The 14,880-nt window shown below is 43.3% G+C and overlaps 2 protein-coding genes across 9 annotated transcripts in view; one reads left to right on the top strand and one right to left on the bottom strand.

Moving 5' to 3' along the window:
* The window catches only part of NKAIN4 (sodium/potassium transporting ATPase interacting 4), a 47,141-nt gene extending 43,348 nt beyond the window's left edge, over nucleotides 1-3,793 (top strand). For 2 of the 3 annotated variants that reach the window (XM_068700359.1, XM_068700357.1), the window contains one exon: nucleotides 2,469-3,793. In XM_068700359.1, coding sequence (XP_068556460.1) covers nucleotides 2,469-2,482 — 14 coding nt within the window. In that variant the 3' untranslated portion in view covers nucleotides 2,483-3,793. Of the gene's footprint in view, nucleotides 1-1,921; nucleotides 2,019-2,468 lie in introns of all 3 variants that reach the window. The other variant, XM_068700358.1, reaches the window with a different exon arrangement.
* Nucleotides 3,794-6,046: 2,253 nt separating this feature from the next.
* Nucleotides 6,047-14,631, bottom strand: BIRC7 (baculoviral IAP repeat containing 7). 6 transcript variants are annotated; one of them, XM_068700352.1, is made up of 8 exons: nucleotides 14,466-14,631; nucleotides 12,691-13,216; nucleotides 9,945-10,044; nucleotides 9,266-9,344; nucleotides 9,123-9,168; nucleotides 7,965-8,180; nucleotides 7,009-7,065; nucleotides 6,047-6,519 (listed from the first exon to the last, which is right to left on the bottom strand). In XM_068700352.1, exons 2-8 carry the CDS (start codon nucleotides 13,205-13,207, stop codon nucleotides 6,317-6,319), a joined length of 1,218 nt encoding a protein of 405 aa, XP_068556453.1. In that variant the 5' UTR covers nucleotides 13,208-13,216; nucleotides 14,466-14,631; the 3' UTR covers nucleotides 6,047-6,316. The 6 variants fall into 6 exon arrangements, with proteins under 6 accessions (XP_068556453.1, XP_068556452.1, XP_068556454.1 ...); XM_068700351.1 differs by having other exon boundaries at nucleotides 14,457-14,626; XM_068700353.1 differs by having other exon boundaries at nucleotides 6,047-6,516; nucleotides 14,457-14,626.
* Nucleotides 14,632-14,880: the final 249 nt, after the last annotated feature.

Here is a 14,880-nt window from a genome sequence, read left to right as displayed (position 1 = left end):
TTGACTACCCAGCCTCCAAGTCAAGTAACTTTTAAATACACTGTCAAAGTTCAAAGTAGAATGTGTTCCTTGGTAATGTACTTCTGTGGTTATCAGCTGCTAAATTCGGCATTTAAAAGTGTGCACCCTTACTTCTGGCCTTCAGCTTCTACCCACTGTACTGAAAGATGCTCTCACATACCTTTCACGTACCTTTACCTTGAATTAGGTCGAAAAAGCATCTCCCAACACTGTTACTGATAGCAGATACTTCCAGCCCATAATCCAGTTATCACCCAGCTTTATCTCAAGCTGAGCTCCTTCACTTCAGTGGCAAGGAAGTGAACTGAATGCCACACAAGTGATAAAAGCCAGGTGTTATTTCTCTTTGAAATAACAGTTTTGTACTGGTGCTTACAACCACATGATTTTGAGGATTCTTCATCTTAATTAGCCTCTCCACCACTCACACAGTGGCACTGTTCTATAAATACAGTTATTTCAGATTCCACAACCATTTCTGTTGTGTATGTCATTGACTTTAGGGGATTTTGAATGGGATAACTCCTATTTCAAGTCACAGGCTTAAGAAAGCCTTCTGGAAGTTTTTATGCAAGAATACTTTCACCACCACACTGCACTGCTTAATAATAAAATATTAGGCTACTTGATAGAAGTTAAATCTTTAGTGTATGACTTTCTGGGTAAAAGTACTTAACCACAGGATAATAAAGCAGTTATTTAAAGCCAAACTAATTCTCCTGAGACCAAAAGAGAACATTCCCAATGAGATTTCAGGAAGGAAAGACTGAGCTCTCGCCTTTCCTTAGCTAAAGACCAAATTCAGGCCACGCCTGTTTCCACTACCATCTCCTCTTTGGCTTCATTGCAAAAGGCATCAGGGCTGCTTTTCTTGGTCATTTGCAGTAACAGAGCTCCCATTTGAAGCAAGAGAGCTCACATTATAACCATGGAAGGGTTAACAACCAGCTTTGAAGTTTGACTAAAGCTGTTATCTCCCAGCACCCTGCAATGCCTGCCAAGACAGTAGGAGGCCCAGATCATCCGATAACTTGTCAGCGCTTCCTGCCTGCTGCATCCATTCAGGCCTTTGACATCATTCTCTGAATGTGTTTCAGTACTGGGTGAGCTCAGTTACAACACAGATTAGTCTTGTAACATCATTCTGTACACAACTTATTGCAAAACCAAGAACTAGCTAGATGATGGGAAGTAGCCTCTACTTAAAATGTAGAGAGATGGGCAATAAATATAAGAAATAAATACATCTCCCTGCCTTTGAACACCACACTTACACAACCAGTAATGAATTGCACAGTTGTAAGGCTCCTGTCCACAACGTGGGCACAACCTGGCACACAATACTCTCTTAAAGCTCATAAGTTAAATGTAACTTTATTTATTGAGCCAGATTTCACTGACTTTGCTTCCCTTAGATCTACCACTGGAAAGGGCCAGAGGGTAACCAAGGGTGTGACTTTTATCAGATGGAGACACCGGTATTGACAGGGTAGCAACAGGAGGCACTGCTTGATTAGGGATCCAAGGCTCTCAGGGGTAATTGCTTCCTTTAATAACCCCTCAGCAGCTCTCCTGCACTGCAGCCTGCCTGTAGCCCCAGGCACAAAGCAGCTGTGAGCATCCTGAATTAGAGGACCAGATCCCATACAACAGTCACCCACTTAAACTGCATTAAAGTGGGTTTTTCAGTAGATAAACTTGTACCTCTCAGCTCTTCTGAGAGGTACAAGTATGCAAATAGCCAGACTGAAACACTGGGGGAGCGAGCGGGAAAAACTAAAGCTGCTTTAGGATTGATTTTCTCCTCCAAACTTTTCTTTAAACGACCAAGACACTAAGCCCACTTTGGAAAACAAACACAATGCTACACACATCAAAATCCTTCTGCTTTTCTTTCTAGGTAGACCTCCCCCCTTTCCCCCCAACAAAAACATTTGCTGAATATCAACCTGAATTTGCAAACTGTTTTGATCAACCTGAAGCTGCATGTTTAAGAGGTGATGTTTCAGCTGAAAGCCTTCACTCATCCTTAATGCTGGCTACAAAAGTAGATATGCTTATACTGATGCTTCTGCACTGAAATTGCAGTGATGTGCTTTAAGAAGCTACCTTATCCCAGAGATGCCCCTAGCTTTTAAAACTCCTAACCAAATTTTAAGCAGCTCCAAAGGCTGAAGATCCATGGACCTAACACTCCAGCTCATAACTATTCCTTCATCTAACTGCAGTATATTCAGGTCTGGTATATACATAATGTTCTTTCCAAACTTGAACACTAATTAACCCCATTACCTCTGATCTCAGTCCTATTCCTCATTTGTAACCCATTGTATTTAAAAGCCCACAACGGGGAAAAAAACAAACCAATTTTGTCCTCGTCTTCACAGTTTAACTCAAGTTTAATCCGAGCTCCGTATTGATGCCCTGCCTCACTTTTTCCTCTACAGGCCTGCGTAAATAAAGAAGAGCCAGAGGATGGATAAATCTTGCACTCCAAAGGTGCTGCAGGAAACAATCCCCTGTGGCCTGGATCTCCAGCAGAGGAAATGCAGGATGGAGAACTCCATTCCATTTGTTGTTCCTTCTCTTCTTTTCATATGCAATGAATGTACACCGAAGGATGACCACGCAGTCTGTTCTTAACTCTACAAGTGCCCTGATGAACCATTCCTACCATAGCCTGGTGGTACTCGCCAACAGATGGCAGCGGCCTGAAGACCTCAGGCAGAAGAAGTTCACCAGGAGCCTCTCTCAAGAGATACAGTAGAAGTCGGAGCTGCTTCCTTCTGCCACGGATCCATAGAGAAGGAAACACCATAACACCCTGGGACATCTCATGTTTTGTAGTTAGTTTCTTCCCTTCTCCTTTCCCTTGTTCTGGAAAGAGCCTAAATCCCTTAACACAACCTCAAGTCTTCCCTGCCTGTATAGAACTAGGTAAGGGCTATTCGCATTTGAGTTGTTTAGGCTCCTTGCACACCCTCCACTTTTTTTTTTTAAGTTATAGATGAGAGCTCTTCCCTTTCTTCCCCTCACCCAGGACTCTCTTCCTCTCCTCTGCTCTTTATCAGTTATTCACTCCTTAGTAGTAAGAACTGACTTCAATGTTCTGTGACTTAAGTACTATAAATGCTAAACAGCTAAAAAAAACTAGCACAAGCACCAAATCTTTACTCAGCACGGAGCTTAGCCCCATTTCAACGTGCCAAGCCATTCTCAGAGCAGCTGTAGCTTACTCTGGGTTTGCCCATCCACATTAAATTAACACTGGTGTAACCGTATGCACAACTGCTACCTGCTGCAGGACCCTGGAAAACGCCCCTGGTTCCTCCTGGATCACATTTTTGTTCCTGCTTTCTTCACCACACAGCCACGCTTCGGGCACAGCCCCAACAGCTTCTTGCTGGAAGGCATTTCTGTGATAGGATAACTTGGAGGGGAGGGAACAGGGACAAGGAAAGGGGCAATATAACTGTAATTAAGTTGCATTAATGAGTTGCAGCAATTAAAAAAGTGTCAGTTTTGTTAACTACATCTCCCAGCATGTTATGTGTCAAGCAGAGAGAGCGCTGGTCCAGCCATTCATGGCATTCCTTGGCTGGTACACTCCACATGCTGTCGTAATTCTTTGTCTTGCCTCGTACAAGGTTCCTTGGGATTTCTGAACAGTGCTTCACAGAAGAGTCAGGCCAGAAGCCGTGCTAGGGAAGGGAAGTGTGGTGGAAGGATGAAAAGAAATAAAAACATTAAGTGCTAAAGTCAACAACAAAATGACGCACCTTTATTTGTCCCATTCTGAAAGGATCCAGGAAACAAAATGCTGTTCTATAGAATTAGTGCTAATAGAATATACACTATTTATATGCAATGTGCATTTCAGATGCCTACTGCAGCCAAACATTTCATGTTCAGATCAGGTGCAGATACAAGCAGCATGTTCCTGAAGTTTTCTAAGGGTGTTTTTCCTTCTGGCCAGTCCGAGCCACAGCTTCTGAGGGAGCAGAACAGACAGCTGGGAGTTGCTGCTTCGCCACTAGTTTCCTCAATTTGAGGAAGAAAAAGCTCTGCCTGACCAAACATACTACCTCCACCTTCAGTGCTGTGCCAACTTAAAAAAAAAAAAAAAAAAGCAGAACAAGTTACTACACCATTCAGAGAAGTGGTATAGCAGTGTGGGTACACAGCTGCTTAGCACTTTCTCCACCTCTACTTTGATTCAGCCCATTCCTGTATTATGCTTCCCTACTTGCCCTGCTTGATGTTCCCTAAAGGGGTAGGAAAAAAGTGCTCATCCTCAAGATTTTTGCATTAAAACTTAAAAGGGAAAATGAATTTTAGAGGCCCCAGATAAATGATTAGAAACTCCTGAATTTACACTCCCTAGTTTAATAAAAATCTTTTCCTCAGAAATGCCATCAGATGCCAGCATTCTTCACTGGCCCTGTTTGAGAACAAACAAAACTCAGTGCAAGTGGTGGAGAAAGCAATGTTTCAGCTCTGAAGAACTGAAGTGTTTCACTAATCATTTAGCAATGGAATTACTACACAGGGGAATTATTCTAGATGGTAGCGCAGTCAGAAAGGAATTCCTCAAGTTATTTTGTCGTCTGTATGTTTAATACTCTCTCATCTGACCGAGACTTAATGCCACAGCTACTACAAAAACTGAAAACCCTTGCTAAGTACTTTAACAAGACTAAGCACAGAGCTGTGCACTTACCGCCTCTTGACTTCAAAATCCTGCAGTAAAGATTAATTGTACACAGGTCTGATGACTGAATAGCTTCTCAACAACTACCCTTCCCATTCTATGATGAACACAGGTAATTACACACCGCTCACTAGAAGTAAAACAAAGGATCAGGTAAGCTTCTAATATTTAGTATTGGCAACTGCTATGAAAAAAGCCCCTCTGAGAAGACAAAGCAAGATAAGACACTACACATCATATTCCACACTTAATTACCTCCTCTGGGTTTTGTTAGCAAAGACATTCCTTCTTCATGCTCTCACAGCCCTTCCTGCTGGTCTGCTTGTGCTAGACCTACTACTGTCAGTACTGCAAGACTACACAATAACTACTTTTAGGGCAGAAACTCCGTTTGCATCTCCAGCAAGCCGTGAGATTAGGAGCAACTGAAAGCTTTGCTCAAATGGGTTTTTACCAGAGGTTAGGAGTGCCCTCTGTTGGTGACAGGCACCGCTTGGGACTACTGCTAGTCAAATCAACTTAAATAATAATAAAAAAAAGCCCAGAAATAGCTGGCCAGTTTAGCCTCCTGTCATCCCGTTGATGCTCAGGCTGGGTTCCAGCCACACTGAGCTGAAGTTTAAGAGGAAATAACACTAATCCAACACTGAGCTGTTTTCCCCTCCACAGATTAGCACGCCCACTTAAAACGTATGCAGCTTTCACTGCTATTTTTAGTGGCAAAATAAAGCCAGTGATAGCTTGAACCCAGATGCAATGCTTAATTTAGCACAGTGGTACAGCTCTGCTCACTACAAAAGCTGCTGGCTAGAAGGAGACCCACCAGCTCCTCAGAGTTCAGGAGTTTGAACTGCTCAGCTGGTAATTTCTCATCGTTGCCAAAAGCTGCATTAATATTTACCTGACACCTTAAAGTTAAGGAGATGAGCCTTTGACCCTGTTCAGTGCCTGGGGTTGGACCTAAACAAGTGACTCCAGAGCCCATGCTCCAGGCTCCACATCTGTGTTTAAGAAACAGGTATCAAATCTCTCAGTCACGTTCAGATGCAGAATTATTCCCACTTACACAACTCCACATGCTTGGTCCTTATCCTCCCTCACCCTCCTCCCTTCTTTTGGGGTTAGGAGTCTGCAGGTCCCTCGCAATATCTTCCGTGAGTTCCCAAGGAAACCAGTGGATGGTATAAGGTTGTTTCTCCCTCTCATGCTTCTGTAACTTGAATTTCCATCCTTCAGTGTTACCTACAACTTGATTCCACTCTGACATTGTGGGATCCCCACCAGCAGGGCACATTCTAGAATCAGATACTCAAATCTCTGTAAGATAAGCCTTTATTCAGTGAAAGAACAGCTAATTTAAAAACATTTTTCCCCTGCAGTTAGCAAGCTATAGTACTGGCAAACCTTTATTTGCTACATGATAGAATATTACATTTAAAATCATCACTTTAGCCAGTGCCAGGAGGCACATTTAATAAGTTTTAGGCCAGGCTGCCCTGCAAATAAGACAGTATTAAACTACTTTTCTTCCTGTTTTATGAGTGGATTGCATAGATTAATGTTTCCTGTTTAGCACATCATAGCTCAGGACATGAAAGTCCTCACACTCTCCCGGATGACCGCTCTGCAGATAGGGCACAGTCTCAAGTTGAGGGCACACTCTCCACAAGCTACCAGGTGGCCGCATGGAACAAACACAACAGACACGTCTCTGTCCATGCACACTTTGCACGTCCTTTCCTCTTGCAAGCGGCGGAGCTGTTCTTCTGTGCTCAACGGAACTGCTTCTTCACCAAAAAAAAAGAGAAAAGCCAAAGAGTTAGTGTCGTGACAGCTCCAGAGGGCCAGTCCTGTCACCTTAAGTAGTCACAAAGCAATTTGCTCATCATTTTGTTCAGTGACTGACTGGGAAAGTGTCAGAAGTACCTTTCTCAGGCAAATTTCACTCAAACTGAAAAGCTACAGCTATTATAGACTCTTACCTACCTTAGGCCCAGCATATCTAATCATGTTGGACTGAGTAGGGACAGGTGTCAATATTGCAGTATAAAGGTATGTAACATCCCTGATTAAAAAAAGCTATTTTAAAATAGCCTGCTTCACAAAGGAACCCTAATTCCTCAACAAGGTCCCTATGTTCCACCACCATTTGGGCGGCTACACATTCCTTTCCAGGATTAAAATCAACAAATACAATAACCACTGCTGCTGTTACTATAAAAATTTATCCTGACTGTATCTGGACAGTTCCCTCACCCACTGTCACCCCAGTGCACCTGGCTCCTTTTGTTGCTCAGACTGCATTTCTTCTCTTGACCGTGAGGTTTCAGCATCTGTATAACCAGGAGAGAAGATGGCATTAAAATGCTACCCCTTCCTTCCCTCTTCAGAGGGCACTGTTGAAAGAGATGTAATGTCCTTGATGTCAGTGCCACTCAGTCAAGCACTTGTTTACAGAACTGTTAGCCTCGTGCACTCAGCCTGGCCAAGCCAATGCTTTCTGGTGCTTATGGCACTGTATTTTTGTAAGGAGGTTAACATATGTCCACATCAAATTCTCTCCCCAGAGGTGATTTATCTATCAGACAGCAGGAGTCAGCACCTGCTCACTCACTATTTAATCACCCACCTTTGAGAGAGTCATTTTATTTTTTGCTTTAGCTAAAGGGGTGGCCAGCTGATACAGAGACAGGAGCTTTGGAAAGTAGGCTTGTACCAGAAATAGTCTATGGGAAACTACATCTTAGATAAACTTCACTTATCACAGAGACTCCATAAGACAAGTAACACAAGACAGACATAAGCAAAACACATTATCCAAACAGATCTATGGGTATTTTTGATGAAGTCCTTGATTGGATTTCAAATAGGCTTAGAGTACACATTCATCCTAAAAGCCTTGCTTCACACTACTGCCTCGTCCACCCATCTGCATCAACTGATGTAAATTTGTGCAGAAACCCTACAATGTTCATCTGCTACTCCAGTTACAGGCAGACAGCTTCAAAACTTTCTGCTACACCACAGCCTACTGGAGAGGTGCAGTTACTGATACTACAGTAATCACAGCCCCTTATTCTTCAGCCTCTTCAGGCTTAGGTGCATGACTGCTGTTAATTCCAGCCTAGGAAGAGAGGAGGCAGACCCTCAGGACAGTCCCAACAGTGCTCAAGATCAAGTGAACGAGAGGTTAAACTTCCACCAAGAGCATGGGTGGGCAGATCAGGCATACCTCTGCTTTCCTCCACACTGTTCTCTTCCCAATCTAGCTGGAGCAGATCAGAAATCAGTTCAGACTCAGACAGGTATTCAGTCCCAGTCAGCACGTACTTGTTGTCTACCAGGCTAAGCACCCGGAGTGGGTCAAAGCCCATCTCCAGGACATTGTGTGCTACAGAAAACTGATCCACAGAAGGAAGAGACAGCGACCTCCAGTTCCTTAGAAGATCTGTAAAGCAGTGAGCAGATACTTCACCAAAAAAAGCAGGGGAGGTTAACAGGGCAAAGAGTATGCCGCTCTCTGAAGTCATTTATATATGAAGTGGCATTAATTTCATAACATTCCTCAAGTTATCTATATAGGCAGACCAACATCAAGATTTACAGCTTTTACTTCCAACCATAACTCACAAGAAAGTCATTGAAAGCAATTCCATGAGAGCCAGGAGACTAACTTCAGGTGTTTTATTGGACAGTGCCAGTGAATAAAGTCTCCATGTCTGGCCCTAGTCCAGAACCTTGTTTTCATATCCCAGAACAGAAGCCTCAGAACTGCTTTCATGAAGATCAAGAACACTCAAATTGAAGCCTCTCTCACCTCATAATCTAGCTCAACCATTCATCAGTTAACACTAAGTGGGAAATTCAGCTGGCAGCCTGTTCAAAGGCATAAATCTTTCTTAAGCTCACCTAGTGGACAGGCTCTTCAAGAGCATGAGGAAATCAGTTTTCCACAGTTACACGAGCCAAATTTCACCTACTTAAGTTTTCAGCAGCAAATAACAGATGGTAATAGATCCCCAGAACCAAGCTGGGACCTTCTAGCTGTTCTCTGGTCTACTGAATACACTTCAAATGCTGCAGTCTGAACAACTCCACAGACAGAAACAGAACCATCAGAGCACCAACGAGTCCGGGCAGGGTTAGGCAAGCAGCCAAAAGTCACATCATCATCCAGACTAGCTGAATGTTCTGTTTTGAACAGGATAAAAGGTCCCAAAAGCAAGTACATTTGCTTCTTGTGCTAGAGACCATTTCCTAAGAATAAAGAGAAACTGCTTCTAGAACATCAAAACACCAAGTCTACAGAGTGCACAGAAGCTGGGGTAAGGTGGAAGAACAAACACCACTTTTGACAGAAGACAAGACTCCATGTAATTACAGCACCAACCTTGGGAAGCAGAAGAGTCTTGTTCAGTCTGATCCCTGGAATGTCCCTGAAAACATCACAGGATGGTCACAGAAGAGCAGCACGTACACCAGACTTCAGCTAACAAACTGCCATTCACTACACACAAAATATTCATGACTCACTGGAGGGCGAGAGCTGGCAAAGGACTCCTGAACGCTGTTAACAAATTCTCTCCCCCTCGACCCCAACAGAAATTCACACCTGTAAGCAGAAAGTTTTAAATACATTAGTACAGGGTATCTCAAGAGCTGGCTTTAAGACAACACATGGAGAGAGACTCCAAACACACACGCTACATTTTAGGGCAGAATGGGAGAAATAGGAGAGTCAGCAGGTGAGGAGACATCATTAAGTTGTCAGGCCAACCTTTGGTTCTCCCACAGGTGAAGAGGATAACACAGACTAAGTGGCAGACCTACAAACAAGTTTTCTGTCTTGGCCCACTACTAAAACCTGAAGATGGTCCCTTACCCTGGAACTTTGGCCTTAAGGATTTGGAGCCTCTCAACATTTCAGAGACTTTGAGATGGTTACAGACTATAGCAACAGCTTATGCAGTTAAACATAACAGAATTTACTCAACTAGCTTCCCACCTGGCTCTAGCCAGGTAGAAAAACCTAGAAACTAAGCTATAACAGGGCCTGGAAGCAGCACCCTTTACTTGTACACCTGTGTCTGACTGCCTTGTCCCTCAGCTGGTGGTACTTTTGTCTCATGGAATAAGAAAAACACACACTACAACACACAATGTGCCTTTTGACCTTGCTACAAGACAGATTCGTCAGCCAAGACCAAGTTACCTTGGATTCCATCTGGCATGTTCCCTCCACGGGTCATCTCCAACAGCCCAGTTCCTCACACTTCCATTACAGTAATAACACCTCACCATATCCCCTTGTCCTGAAAGAGACATCAAACAGTGTATGAGATCTCACATCACCTGATGCTCCCCTAGCCCTAGATGAGAAGCTGGGGAGAGATTCAGCACAAACCCCAGACTCCAGGACAGACCAGTTGAGCACGTGACAAATTTATCAGCATTGTACAAGTTGTTTAGAGGCAGGAAATCCAAAGACAGTCAGAAATCCCAGAGCTGCAGCTGGCTGAGATGATTCCAGAGCTGGGTCACAAGCTAACAGCCCACATGTGATCACCTAGTTCATGTGCACACACACCTACATTTAGAGCACAGCTATAAGCAGTTATACCTATAAACACACCATTTCTAACCATGATCTGCCAGAACCAGCAGACAACACACACAGCTGCTATCCCATAGGCATAAAGTTTTATGGCAATATGGTCCTGAGCTCCCCACCTTGCTACTGCAGGTCTCTTCACAATCTGATCAGAGAAATCAAAGCCAAGTGCAGCTGAGAACTGCACTGCCCTAAGGATGATGGAAGTTTCAGTGCAGCCTGAACAATTTCAGTAAATTTGGGTCAGAGACATAATCTTCTGAACATCAGGGCACCATTTGGCTTATTTTGAACATTTGGTTCCACTGCTCTCCAGCTTAAGTGGCTGCAGAGGATTGCCATCACAGGCTGCTTCCTAACAGTCCCCAGGTGAGCCTTTGTGGCTCACCTGAGAAATCAAGTCAGCACAAGGTACCTTTTAGCTGCAGACTGTGCTTTACAGTTTATCCTGTGCTCCTGGCCAAGCTGGTCTTCTCTGTTCCTTGAAATTTAATAAGGACAGAAACAACAGCAGGTAAACTGAAGTAGCCGATGCTCTTCTGCTACAGACACACTGCTCACTGCTGTGAGCAGACAGGTGCAGATTTTTAGTATTTAACTGCATTTACCACAAAATTGAGGTTACAAAGCTTCAGTGAAAGTCTTACAGAAGTAGAAAGCCATTAGCAAACAAACTTATTTAACTCAAGCTAAGAGGAGCAGGTCAGTTATTTAGACAGACCTTCCTACATGCATGCCAGAGCTGCAGATTTGAGATGCAGCAATCACAACATTTAGAGATGAAAGGAAAGGGCAGCCTTGCTAAGAAATAGTACTCAAATGGAGAAAGAGGCAAGTCAGTTTTACTGCAATGATGAGAGCATGAGATATTCATGATAGCCAGGATTTTTCTCAGAGGGAACTTTAGTCTGTAGATGCAGACTGCCACTTCCCTCCACATCTCGGTTACTGATGTGCAGATATGAAACCCATAGATCCCTTCATCACATGGAAGAAGGAACATTTCTAACACAATTATCACTACATTAGATCACAAAAAAGGATTTCCCACCCACAATATTTAATTACAGTCAATCATGATTATACTAGAAGGATTTCCTCCAACTGCTCAATCCAGGAAGCTGGATTCACACTTACTCTGACTTGATACCTATCCAGCAAAGCTTTCAAGGAGGAACCACCATATATTTATATGATGACAAGAAACATTACATATTTTGCTCAAAAAAGCATCTTTTCTAGTTTGGTAATACAAGTCCAGTATCCTTATTCCTTATGAATGTGAGCCACAAATGGGTTATCTACCTATAAATTTCCTTGAGTTGGATTTTTGAGAACACTGAGCTTACACAAAACATGGCATACAAAGGAGGTGCCTCAAACCCTTCTAAAAGTGCAAGCAATAAATAGGTTCAACACCCACTAATTCCAGTAAAATATATGCTTAAAACACATCATGCTTCCATTACCGTCAGCAAGGGGGAAGGCAGACTTACTAGTGGATGCATCAGTACCCAAAACCAGAGTTCAGCATACGAGGGTCTTCTGCCCAAGCAGTACGTAAAGCAGCACGTGCAGAAGGAAGGATGTGGTTTCTAACCATACCAAGTGTACTTGCAAGTATCTGGGCGAGCAATAACATTAAACACATCTTCAAAAACTACCTTGAATAAGAGTTTTAAAAAACACTGCGGATTTCTAAGTAGAGCTTCAGCTAAAAAAGGTGCTAATTCATCAAGTTTGCTTCTGTGTCTAGGAGCTACAAGCTGGTGTAAGGATACCAGCTGACATACACATTCATATCACCAGAACAGAGCCAGAAACGTTTCAAAGTGCTAGTAAATACTTCAGCATAAAGCTGTGAGAAGCATCTAAGGAAGCAGCACCAACAGCCAGGCAGGCATCTTAAAGTGCTGCAGGATCCCAAATCAGCAGCACATTCATGAAGATATCGTGTGACAGCAAGGTAGAAATGCAACTGATTCTGCTTTACAGGGGACCACACTTGCAGAGGACAGCATGCTTCTTTGAGGGCTTTGGCAAAGTGTGTTAGGTTGATGTGCAGCATGGATAAAACACTCACCCTGTGCTGTTACCCAGCAATCTCAAATACTCAGTTACAGCCCCTGCAGAGCTTTTGTTGTTTGCTCTTCAGAATGATTCAGGTAAGCAAAATTTGCACAAGACATGGTCAGCTCCTCTCTCTAGCCAAGTCTTCTGCTTCTGCATTTCCTCCAGCATTTGGTACAGTAAATTCAGATTTAGCTATGGGTTCCCAGGAACCCATACACAAACATACTTTCACAACATTACACAGATGGAGAGAGACTTTCTTAGGTGTTCCTACCTGTGTAAAAATATCCTGCTCTAGCCAGTTGCTCAGGACGCATCTCACTACTTTGCGGCCAGTTCTGAAATGTTGACAGCCTCATCTCCTCTGTCCCCATTTCTGGGTGTGCTGGCGGATCGGGCAGGGCTACCTCCTCAATGTCCATCCACTGCAGGAGGCTGAGGAACTGCCCATCCACACAGTCAAATATTCCCTGGAGAGGAAGCTGTTGCTGGTTCTGCGCAGTCTCATGGTAAACAAATTCACAGAAAGGGAAGAACTTCAGGTGCTCCACCATCGGGCAATCGCCAGCTTTCCAATCCTTCAGGATACCACCACAACAGAAGCACTGTACGTGGTCTCCCGGACCCACAAAATAAAACCCAGCCTCAGCCAAATCCAAGGCAGGCACCGGTGAGCTGTCTGGCCACTGGGAAAAAGTCCTCAGTCTTCTTGCTTCGTCCCTCATGCTGGAATTGAAGAGCTGGAAGTGAGCAGTCCTGAGAGAAGCCTCTGCTGGTACTGTGTCCGCCATGCCCTCGTTCTGAAAGAGAATGAGATAATCCAGAGCAGTCAGCTGGCTTCCCAGGGTCAGACAGCACTCACCCTGCATTATTTGTCCTACATCCCCCCTGCTCACCCCCACGCATATTCTGGAAAACTCGTGCTCTCGACAACACTGAGCTTGTTTCAGAATTGCAGCCTAATCGCAGATCCGGTGTTTGTGTACTTTGCTGAGTCCTTGCTAGCGTGCCTGAAGGGAGGAGACCTGCACATCCCCTCTGCCAGTTTACCGGAGAGATGCTTGTGGGAACAGATAGTAAAGGAGGAGAGCAAAACCTATGCTACCTCTCACAGAGCCAATCCAGCTTTCAGCCTCAGATCTGTGAGATAAATCCCCAATCATTTTGCTCAGCCTTCAAGCTAGCATTAAACAGGCTGCATTTTTGCTCATAAAAAAAGAGACAGGGCAGAAAACAGCTACAGCCAAGCAAACACTTGGATCATGTCCACTTCACAGTACCAGGCTAATCATAACCTTATTATGCCAAATAAACATAACAGAGAAGTATCCCTGTTATAGAGTACTCTCCAGGAAACAGCCCAAAATAATTAAGTTCAATTGATAAAGAAAGGCAACCTTAACTCAAGGAAAGATAAGACACTTTCTGCCTGTGCTAGTTCTATACAAGGGGAAATTAAAGTTAACAAATGTCCAGTTATTTAAGTCCCCATCCTACCTAAGGGAAGGGCCATCCCCTGCAAAACTTAGGCTGCAGCTCAGCTACTGCTTTGAACACTTTCTACATGGCTTGTAAACACACTTTGAAGGGTCATACACTCACATAACAGAATCAAACTGATCACCCCCCACAAGATGACTAACAGAATAGAGCATTGTACAAGCTTCATAGTAAAAGGAAAAGAGAGTTACTCCACCCAAAAGCTTACCACATGATTTTTTTTTTATTAAAAAAGATGTGACACAGGAAGAAGAAACATATGTTTAGTTTTAGCTTACAGAAAAAAAAAAAAAAAAAAACCTGCTATGGTTTGCCTACTTTAAAGGCATTAAATCTTCTACAAAGCATATAAATAGCTAATAACAACACTCCACACCTACTCAATATATTAAATAGCTATAGCACAAATAAAAGATAATGCTCTCTCACTATCTGCTTACACCTACTTAGCAATGTACTTTCAAAGCCACATTACAGCTAACATCAACAATTCTCTACAATTAGGGAAACAAAAGCAAAAAAAAAAAAAAAAACACACACCTTGCTTACCTGAAGTAAATTACAAACAACTTCCAATAACTAAAGCCCTCCCAACCTAAGTTTCAGGCAATACTCTCCTCTCCTCCACACCACAGAGACCTTTCTCCAAGCAAGCAGAAGCCCTCACACAAGTCTAGTGGTGCTGCCTGGCACAGTGGCCATTTCTAAAGCATCTTTTTCCCTGATTGGTTGGGTTTGCATTGAAATTATCTCTCAGCCTAATAACCCAAATTTTCTCAATGCAAGTCAGCTAGTGAGGATATGAAGTTGATCCTGAGGTTTTTCCAGAAAATAACTTCTTGAGCCTAAGAAACAAGTAAAAAAAAAGTGGCTAAAATCTAGCATAATACTAGATGTGACATCTTGACTTAAGATAATACTTGCACTCCTCCTGTTTTGCTGTAGTGTTTTTGCCACTAAATAT

Source organism: Anas acuta, chromosome 16 (assembly GCF_963932015.1).
Source record: "Anas acuta chromosome 16, bAnaAcu1.1, whole genome shotgun sequence".
In the NCBI taxonomy this organism is placed as follows: Eukaryota; Metazoa; Chordata; class Aves; order Anseriformes; family Anatidae; genus Anas; species Anas acuta.
The sequence above is the reverse complement of the archived record's forward strand: the minus strand, read 5'-3'. Positions and strand labels throughout refer to the sequence as shown.

Bases quoted from the DNA above. Each gene is read 5' to 3' on its own strand.
- BIRC7 (XM_068700352.1), bottom strand. From the start codon at position 13,207: ATGGCGGACACAGTACCAGCAGAGGCTTCTCTCAGGACTGCTCACTTC. The intron at 9,169-9,265 runs GTGAGTCATGAA...TGATGTTTTCAG, and splicing joins TTGCCAGCTCTCGCCCTCCA to GGACATTCCAGGGATCAGAC. The intron at 8,181-9,122 runs GTTGGTGCTGTA...ACTGCTTTACAG, and splicing joins AGACTCTTCTGCTTCCCAAG to ATCTTCTAAGGAACTGGAGG.